General features: G+C 32.5%; 1 protein-coding gene across 1 annotated transcript; it reads right to left on the bottom strand.

The window, feature by feature from the left end:
- Positions 1-399: 399 nt before the first annotated feature.
- On the bottom strand, positions 400-4,789 carry LOC130960741 (clp protease adapter protein ClpF, chloroplastic-like). The gene is made up of 9 exons (XM_057886197.1): positions 4,650-4,789; positions 3,861-4,250; positions 3,692-3,751; positions 3,141-3,235; positions 2,829-3,001; positions 1,801-1,913; positions 1,219-1,264; positions 1,032-1,072; positions 400-798 (listed from the first exon to the last, which is right to left on the bottom strand). Exons 2-9 carry the CDS (start codon positions 4,179-4,181, stop codon positions 667-669), a joined length of 981 nt encoding a protein of 326 aa, XP_057742180.1. The 5' UTR covers positions 4,182-4,250; positions 4,650-4,789; the 3' UTR covers positions 400-666.
- Between the last annotated feature and the right edge of the window lie 4,522 nt (positions 4,790-9,311).

The following is a 9,311-nucleotide window of genomic DNA, read 5'->3' on the forward strand; positions in this document are numbered from 1 at the left end:
ATAAGGATGGAATGAATGCCCATTTATTAATGTGGGCAGCTGAGCTTTTCAAAGCTTAATCTGAGAATTCATGAAGGTTGACTATTTGAATTTGTGTATCTATAAATAGAGGACTTGTCACGTACCATACATTGCAATAACAACAATTACCCTCTCTCATACTACTCTCTTCTTTCTCTCTTACAATAAGTTGCTATATATTTATTAGTAGATATATATAAATTAGTTTTATCGAATTAATTATATTGGCTAATATTAATATTAGAATCTTCTATTTACATATCTTTATTTTATATTTAATACACCTTTTATTTATTTTACAACAACATTTTAATTCTACATAACTTCCCACTTAAATGAAATTATTGTAACCCAAAAAAGGACAATAATATAGTTCAAAATATAGTATTTCCGTCGTTAGTTCAGTTTATTCTTTCCATAGTTTTAGGTACACAATTATATTTACACAATCACCACTTTAGGATGACTAATGCTATATCCTATATTAACTTAGTTTTGATCCGACGAAAATAGGAACAAATAGCATTTTTACACAATCTTTGTTTACAAGCATATATACATGGACAGTAATATTAGTACTCTCCGTAGTGACTACTATAAAGGCATAAAAAATGAATGTAATCTCATTAGCAATCAAGCCTTCCTTCAATCTTCATCATTTGGGACTTCGTGCCGGGGTCTATTGTACTTCTCTCTCAGTTGCTTGATCGGGATGAAATCTCCAGCAGCATCCATTCCATAAAAGAGAAAAGAGATGTACGGATGATCAAACCTTTCCTGCACATCATTAAAAGCACCATTTAAATCTCGTCCTCAGAAGATGTTATAATGTTCTATCATAAGCCCTATTTAAATTTAAAGCTATCATCTTTATTTTTGTGATTTCTTGTCTTGAAATCCCCCTCCCCAAAACCAAAAACAAAAACAAAGAAAAGTTTGCACCAACGGATTGTAAATAACATCATCATACATGTCTTTGAAGTTTCAAGAATTGATCTAGATCTACTCACCATGTCTGGTTGATCAGGGATTACAAGATTATCCTCTGCGACTGCAATTAAGTTAAACATATCAATCTGCAGGTACTTTGTATTCAGAAAGAAACAGAGTATCATGGAAACTAATACAACAGTTATAGTTATAGCATTTGGTACAATGTTGAGTGATATGCAAAGAATATTAATAAAGCATCTTTACCATATGCTACCAATATGTTAGGATCAGCACGCACGTCGACGAGTACCTGAATGTTAGACAAAAGTGAAACCATTTAAAGACCAGCACAATTCTTAACAATGGACAAAATAAAGACAAATTGATCAACAATAAACACATTTCCAGTGTCAACGGTTTGAAAAGAGGTACTCTTGAAAAAGTATGATTTATCTGAAATGTGGATTTGGAATGAAGAGAAACAATTTAAACAAGCAAATGGTCCCCCCCCCCCCCCCCCCCCCCGGCCTCTCTCACCCTAGATGGTATCACCAAAGACAATCATACAATAATGTACACATCAATTGGTGATGAAATATATTCTTGGAATAATTCAAGCAACATTATTCATAAAATGCTGATTTTGCAAAACAAGATGCACTATGTAGATGGGTATCGATTGATATTTTTATGCTGACTGAACAAATATGGATTGATCAGAATTGAGAAGTACTTCAAGAAGAATCAACTGTTTAGAAAGTCAAAGTATAAGCTAAAATTAAAATGATCCTCATGGAAAACAAGAAAACAATACAAATGAAAATTTCATGCTGAAGGTAGACGAACCTGATAAAATGGTTGAGCCGAACCACGAGATAACTTCTTAACCTGGGCATTTTCCATCCATGAAGTTGATTCACAACATACTGGATCCATTCCAACTATCACAGCTCTATAGCCTGCCATGAAGGTTGAGTAATCAAAATGTGTGGTGAGGTAAGGTCATAAGGAAATCAAATCTTCCACATTTATGGGATATTTCACCCAATATGCATGCATTCATATGAGAGACACCAAATTACAAGGTGATGCTAATCAAATTCTTTTGCGTGAATAACACAGATTTGATATCCTCCAAGGCATTTGGGATTGAAAATTATAGTTTCATAATCATAACTATGCTCGTATCTTGTATAGTAAGATATATGATCACTAACTAATATTAGCATGAAAATATGTTACCTGTAAAAGTAACAGAACCCAACCATACTTTTGGCATTTTAAAGACAAACAATGCAATATATAACCCTAAAACACTAAAAGAACTTGAGCACAAACACACTAAACACTAAAAAGGTCATCATAAGTCATTAGTAACCTGTGAAGTTTATTAAGGTGTGTATAAAGCAAATGAGTAATTGTGAAACCATATTTCAGAACAACGAAAATAGAACAATAGTAGCCAACTATGATGTGATACCACAATTATAAATGAAAAAAAAAAAAAATCAAGCTATGACAGTTGATTATTTGTAAAGAAAAGTTCGAAACTAAAAGTCTAAACTGTATAGTTGAATTGCATAGGTAATACAAATACACCAAGTCATACTTGTACCATAAGATACATATGTATTTAAGATACGTATCACCAATAGGTTAAATTGTACCGAATCATGAGATATATATCGTGAATTGTAAGTTACTAACTACCATGCTTCAGAGTACAACCTAGTCACAGCATTGTCATTAGATTCCACTGTAAAATGGAAATGCAATTAATAATAATTTGTCTTATTCAATGCAATCCATTTTCATAAGGAACATTGGTGAAATAAGGTTTAGTTGTTGTATTCAATGGAATGCATTTCACTTACCAAAAACTTTATGCCTCACTTTTTGCCCCAACCGAAATGCAAATTGCACATTTTTATATGCTAAAGCTTTAGCTGACGCAGCTAGAGACTCAGCCTCAAGTTTCGAAATCTCATTGCGTAATTCAGCAGCCAAGGCATAATCTTCATTCTCAATAGCTTTCTGGAGATTAGAACTGCAAGGGCAGACAGAACCATTTGCTGTCAGTGATTAATTTGACCAACACTTTATGTGGAAGATGAACAACGAAAATATATAAATATATAAATTGATGAAAACAAGTCAATTGGATACTATGGACAAAGAAACCTTACCGAAGTGTTATAATACTCAAAGCTTTATCTTGAGCTTCACTTTTTGATGAGAGTCCCCTTTTTGACAGTTGTTGATTGATGACCTCTGCTTCAACCTTCCAAAAATACTTTTTTATCAAGCAAACTGCAAATAATTCAATGCTACAATTCATAAAATTCAGACATATAGACTAAGAGAGACACATTGACACATGTGCTATAGCTTCATGTTATATACTTACAGTAAGGCTATAGTCATACGCATAAACTCAAGGCAGAGAAAAAATGCAATAAAAGAAAGCCACGAACAGAAATAGAAAAATGTCAATTCTACTTTAATCAAGAATGTAAACCAAATTCACAAAGCTTGGTATCTTTCGTAAGCTATGGCATTGTCCAACAAAAAAAAAAAAAAAATTCTTTTTTATTTTCAGTTGCTCAAAGCATGCTTTGAAACTACAATCATGCTTGAAATATAACTCAATGCTTAAACACATTGACATGAATTGAAACAAAATTTACACACTCAGACCACATTTTAGTGCACAAAATGAAATCCAATTGCTACTAACCTCAGTAAGTTTGTTCCTCAACTGCTTCGCAATGTCATATTCCTCCATGTTTAAAGCATACTGACATTCAAAATTTCTCAAACAAATGAATCATTAAGATAAGCTCCTGAAAATCTAAGCAATGCGATAAATGATTGACTTGCCTATAGAAGTATAAAAGAAACCAGACCTGAACTCTTGTGGCTAAGTCTAGCTGAAAGAAGAACAACAATATATCCTCATTAGCACTCTCACTGTGCTCAGAACTTGCATCCAACCCTTGCTCACCCCTTCCAAATAACCACCCAGCTTCGGCCTTAAAATCACGATACCTCAACACATAACAAGGGTACCCAACTAAGAACAAACTCTGAACACAATGATTCCAAACACAGTATCTTCCATTGACAGAGGCCATTTGGGATCTCCTAAATGGCTTAAAAGATTTCATCAAAGATGGGGAGAAAAAACCATATTTCATGCACTTTCCACAATTTGCCAAAGTGCTCATTGTCACAATTTGCACCACCCCTCACCAAGAAAAAAACGGTATGGCAGAAAGAAAATTACAAGAAAACACCTGCATTAATATCAAATTTTCAATACATGAAAGGGAGTTATGAAGCTTCAAAGGCATAACATGCAGTCTCAAAGCCTAACCACAATAATAACAAACCAATGAAAGGTTTGCTTTTGATTTTGATTTTTCTATCTAAAATTAGCATAATTTTGGACCAATTAGACTTCATTTTAACAAATTCTTATCCGAAGGAGATTATTGATGGCTGAACTCTGAAGTAGAAAAATAAATCTGCCTATTGTGCGGACCAGTACTTTTTTCCTTTTACTTTCTTCTTTTTTGCCAACAAGAAAATCAAAGATTGGGTGGTTCAAATGCATCATCCATGAAGCTATATGCAGTGAAAATTTCTTGGAGCAGCAAATTATATTTTCTCGGGAAACAGAGAAAAAAGATTACCACAAGAAAGCAGAGAAGAAACAGTTGGAGCAGACGAATTTGAATGGTGTCAATGGCCTCACAGAATCAGTAAGGGAGGAAAGAAAACTACGGAAGGTTGAAAAGAAAAAAGGGAGATTGGGGTGACATCGGTTTCATTGGCGAACTTCTAAAAAAAAAAAAAAAAATTTAATGACTCTTGAAAAAAATTAAAAAGAAAAGTAAAACTAAGGGTAAAAGAAAAGGTAATTTTTTTAATCTCTTAATTAAATTTATTAAAATTTATTAATGTAAAATAAAAAAATTGACAAACTTTAGATACGAATTGATAAATACATTCTTATTCCATGTTTATAATGTGAGAATATTAAAATTATCATAAAAATTTATATAAATTTATTCTCTTGATTAACGGTTATTTTAAAATTACATTAATTAATAAATTTATGTATTAATATTGAAATATTATTGTTTGAGATACATATTTTGTAGATATCAAAATAAAGTGTTAAATTATTTTTGAATAATTTTAAATTATTTATTATTTATTAAAAAATTGTTCTTTATAAATTTTTAATAATTTATTGTTATTAATTTTAAACTGATTTTAAAATTATTCGACTTTTTAATTTGACATTGACTATATATATATCTAGTTTATTGAACAAAGTAAATTAACAAAAACGATTAATAATTATTTTGGATTTAATAAACTTAACAACGTATTAAAAAAAACGAATAATACCCATCATGTTGTTTTTTTATTAATTAAATTATTATAATTTAAATTAATTTTAATAAAATAATTTAAAACTATAATTTTAATCTTGTACATGATACGAATACATTTATTTGTTTTTATTAAATATAATTTTTTTAATTATTAAATAATCATCCAATATTTATATTCATATTCTAAAAATTTCAAAAATTAATTAGGTAGTACTCATAATTAAACATACGAATACAATAATACAAATGTATTTATTTTTATTAGATTAAATTAAATCGTTAATTTAAATTATATTTATCTAAATTTTAAATTAAAAATTATGTAATTTTTAAATTTTAAATTATTTAAACAAAATTAAATAAAATAAAAATCAAACCAATACAGCACTATTTAAAGGAAAAGTCTAGGGGCCAGCAGTTTTATTGAATTTTGGCCAACATGTAACCAGCAGAGGAAGGTGAGCCATTGGATGAAATTTCACACCAATCTCACACCATCAAATCATCATTGATGGCTAGTTGATGGCTAACAATCACAAAAATTGCTGGTCCCATAGCATTGCTCCTATTTAAAACATTATATCAATGTTGGCCAATGAGTTGCTGTAATGTACAAGGCAAAATTTGAACTGTGAGACTTGTTTAAACGGACGAGTGAGCTAACCACTCAACTAACCCAAGTTGATTTGGATTAGACTAAATTATTAATAGAGTTATGCAAAAAATTCAGATTTGGATTTTAAACAAAAAAAAAACAATATTAAATGAGAAAAAAAAAGTCTAAACCAAATTATATTCATTTTGGTTTTTTAATCCAAATCATTTAAATCCTAGATGATCCGGATCCAAATTTAGATGCAAAATTAAAAAAACTTATTAACCACTAAAAATGCCTCCAAATTATTCAAATGCTGACAAAAATACATTTAAATTTTATTATCAAGAAAAATATCCTTAAATAATTTAAAAATCCAACAAAAATGTCTAACAATAAATATATATTTTTAAAAAATATTTTAGAAATTGAATTTTGATATGATTTTTTACAAGCACAATTAAAAAAATAAAATATTATTATTTTTAAAATTTGGTAATTTTTTTTTAAATATATTTTTTTTATGATTTTTTAAAAGTATTATTAGTTCTTAACAAAAAAATTAAAAAATATATATATACTTAACAAAAAATTACCAAATTTTAAGGATAATGATATCTCATTTTTTTTTAATTATGCTTACAAAAAATTGTATCAAAAATCTCTAATGTATTTTTTAAGAAATACATATTTAATGTTAGATAATCTTGCAAAAAAAATTAATATTAAATATTTATTTTTTAAAAAATATATTAAAAATTGAATTTTGATGTGATTTTTTGCAAGTATGATTAGAAAAATAAGATATTATTATTCTTAAAATTTGGTAATTTTTCGTTAAATATATATTGTTTTGTGATTTTTTAAAAGTATTATTGATTGTTAACAAAAAAATTATAAAAAATATATATACTTAACGAAAAATCACTAAATTTTAAGTATAATAATATCTTATTTTTATAATCATACTTGTAAAAATTTGCATTAAAACTTATTTTTTAAGGTATTTGTTGAAAGAGTAATGTTATATATACACTAAAATCAGCCACTAAAATCACCCACCAGTATAAAGTATATGTTGGAATACAAATAAACATTAAAGATAAATTAAATTACTGGCTGATTTTAGTGACTAATTTTAGTGTACATATAGCACTTTTATTTTTAAAAATATATATCTACTGTTAGATATTTTTATTGTATTTTTAAATTATTTAAAGACATTTTTATCGATAACAAAATTTGAGTATATTTTTGTGGGAAAAGCTCTACATCCATGTAAAAATTACATGGATGGTATCTGTTACGGTGGGTAACCGGAGATAAATGAAATGGATGGCGTTTGATGGCCCAAGTGTATGAGGGAGGAGAACTCCGGATGTATCTGCAACTTGGGAGGCTCCGTCCGACTTGCGCGCGGGAAGGAATGGGGGGTGGTACCTGCAAAGACACTTTGATGCCTAAGTTAGCAAGAGCGTGAGCAGGTCTAGAGAGTATTGGGCTTAGAGATACCTGAGGGGTGTCAGTGTATTTATAGTGGTGAGCCAATAACCACCGTTGGTGTAGTGCCGTATCTTTAGGGTGTTAACCGTCCCCATTATCTTGGGGAGGTTAAGATATGGCTTTATGAAGCGGTTAGAGAGATTTTAGGGGCGGTTACACATTTGAATGAGTGTTTATCCACCAGCTAACCTCACATCCGGCTTCTTCAGACCAAGTCGTGGTTGATACCGACTTCTTATATGGAGGTCGGTGCTTTGCTAGGCTTAATCTATTGGATCAGGCCTTTTGGTTGGACCTGGGCCCTTAGCATTGGGCCAGGGTATGAACAGTGCCCCTACTTGAGCCCAAGATCCTGTTAAGGCTTGGGTTCAAGTATTCAACTCGGGTTCGCAGCCGACTTTCACGGGTTTTGAAACCGACGTGATTTTCGCGACCTTTTGTTTCTGACAGTTACGTCAATTCAAGCGTCGTGTCCGTTGAGGGATCATTTAGGGATTGAGGGCTTTGGTAACGGTGCAGTCTCATTAATGACTGCCTCGTTTTTACCATTATGCCCCTTAGCCTATTTATAAATACTTTCCCTCTCTTTCGTTTTTCCGTTTCTGCAATCTTTCAAACTTCTTGTTCCTTGTTCGTGCTGTATTCTTGTGCTTGAAGATTTCCGCTCTCTCCAACCTTCATTTCTTGGATAAAGGTTAGTTTCGTTTCTTCCATGCCTTGTGTTTGCATGTTTTGTATTGTGAGTAGATAGGTTGGCCTGTAGATTCTTGGTTTCGCATCCCTCCCCTTTAGGGACCGTGTTTTTTATTTTCTTTTTTCTTTTCCCTTTTGTAGGTTTCTGCCACTTTTCTTTATATAAAAAATGGCTTCCGTAGACATTCTTTCTCAGTGGGTTGATGTTACGGTCCTTGGGGAGGAACCGTTGGTCGATGCTGAGTTTATCACTCATCTTCGCACTCATCACCGGCTCTGTACTTCGGAGGAGGATGAGCCAAAATATGAACTGATAACCCCGGGTCCTGAAGACCGGGTCTGTTTTGGGAGAGTTAATGAGGCGGCCCCTCATTTTTTCTTCATGTATGAATGTATGATCACCCGTTTGGGTGCTTTTCTTCCTTTCTCGGATTTCGAGATATCTGTCTTGCACCACTGTAGAGTTGCCCCTACTCAACTTCACCCCAATTCTTGGGGTTTTTTGAAGATCTACCAGTTTATTAGCCACGCTCTGGACTTTCCGACCTCTTTGAGGATTTTCTTATTTCTTTTCCATATGACTAAGCCCTTTAGTGGGCTAAACAACAAACAGCAGTGGGTATCCTTCCGAGCCATACAAGGTCGGAGGATTTTTACCCTTTTCGACGAATCTTTCCATGATTTCAAAAACTTCTTTTTCAAAGTTCAAGCCGTAGAGGGTCACCACCCCTTTTTCCTGGATGAGCATTCCTCCCCTCGCTTTCCCCTTTATTGGTTGCCGGCCTCCCCTTGTGAAAAGTATGGTCCAGATGACCTGGACGAGGTGGAGGCGGCCATTGTGGGGTTTTTCCGAGAAGCGTGGGGGAGGTCCCCATACTTGGATACCAGAAAAATCCTCCAGGGAACGCCGACTTTTGTTCAATCTCAATTAGGTAGTGCATGCATTCCTTATTTCCGAGTTGTTTATACCGACTTGATTGTTACCGACTTGTAACTTTTGTTAGTTGTTTTCTTGTAGATATGGCAAAGAAGAATGCTCAGGAGGCCTACCAAAGGGTCCAGGAGGCTAAGGCGAAGTCCCGGGCTAGGTCGGGGGGTGCCAGGGCGATCACCTCTCCTCCTCCTCTTCCTCCTCCTCCTAAAAATACTGGGACTCCCTC

This window comes from Arachis stenosperma, chromosome 2 (genome assembly GCF_014773155.1).
Source record: "Arachis stenosperma cultivar V10309 chromosome 2, arast.V10309.gnm1.PFL2, whole genome shotgun sequence".
Lineage (NCBI taxonomy): Eukaryota > Viridiplantae > Streptophyta > Magnoliopsida > Fabales > Fabaceae > Arachis > Arachis stenosperma.

What these genes read in the sequence shown, in the direction of transcription:
- LOC130960741 (XM_057886197.1), bottom strand. Translation starts at nt 4,181, where the DNA reads ATGAGCACTTTGGCAAATTGTGGAAAGTGCATGAAATATGGTTTTTTC. An exon ending in ACTTAGCCACAAGAGTTCAG is followed by an intron (nt 3,752 to 3,860) that starts GTCTGGTTTCTT and finishes TTTGAATGTCAG; the next exon opens with TATGCTTTAAACATGGAGGA. An exon ending in TGAGGAACAAACTTACTGAG is followed by an intron (nt 3,236 to 3,691) that starts GTTAGTAGCAAT and finishes TATTTTTGGAAG; the next exon opens with GTTGAAGCAGAGGTCATCAA.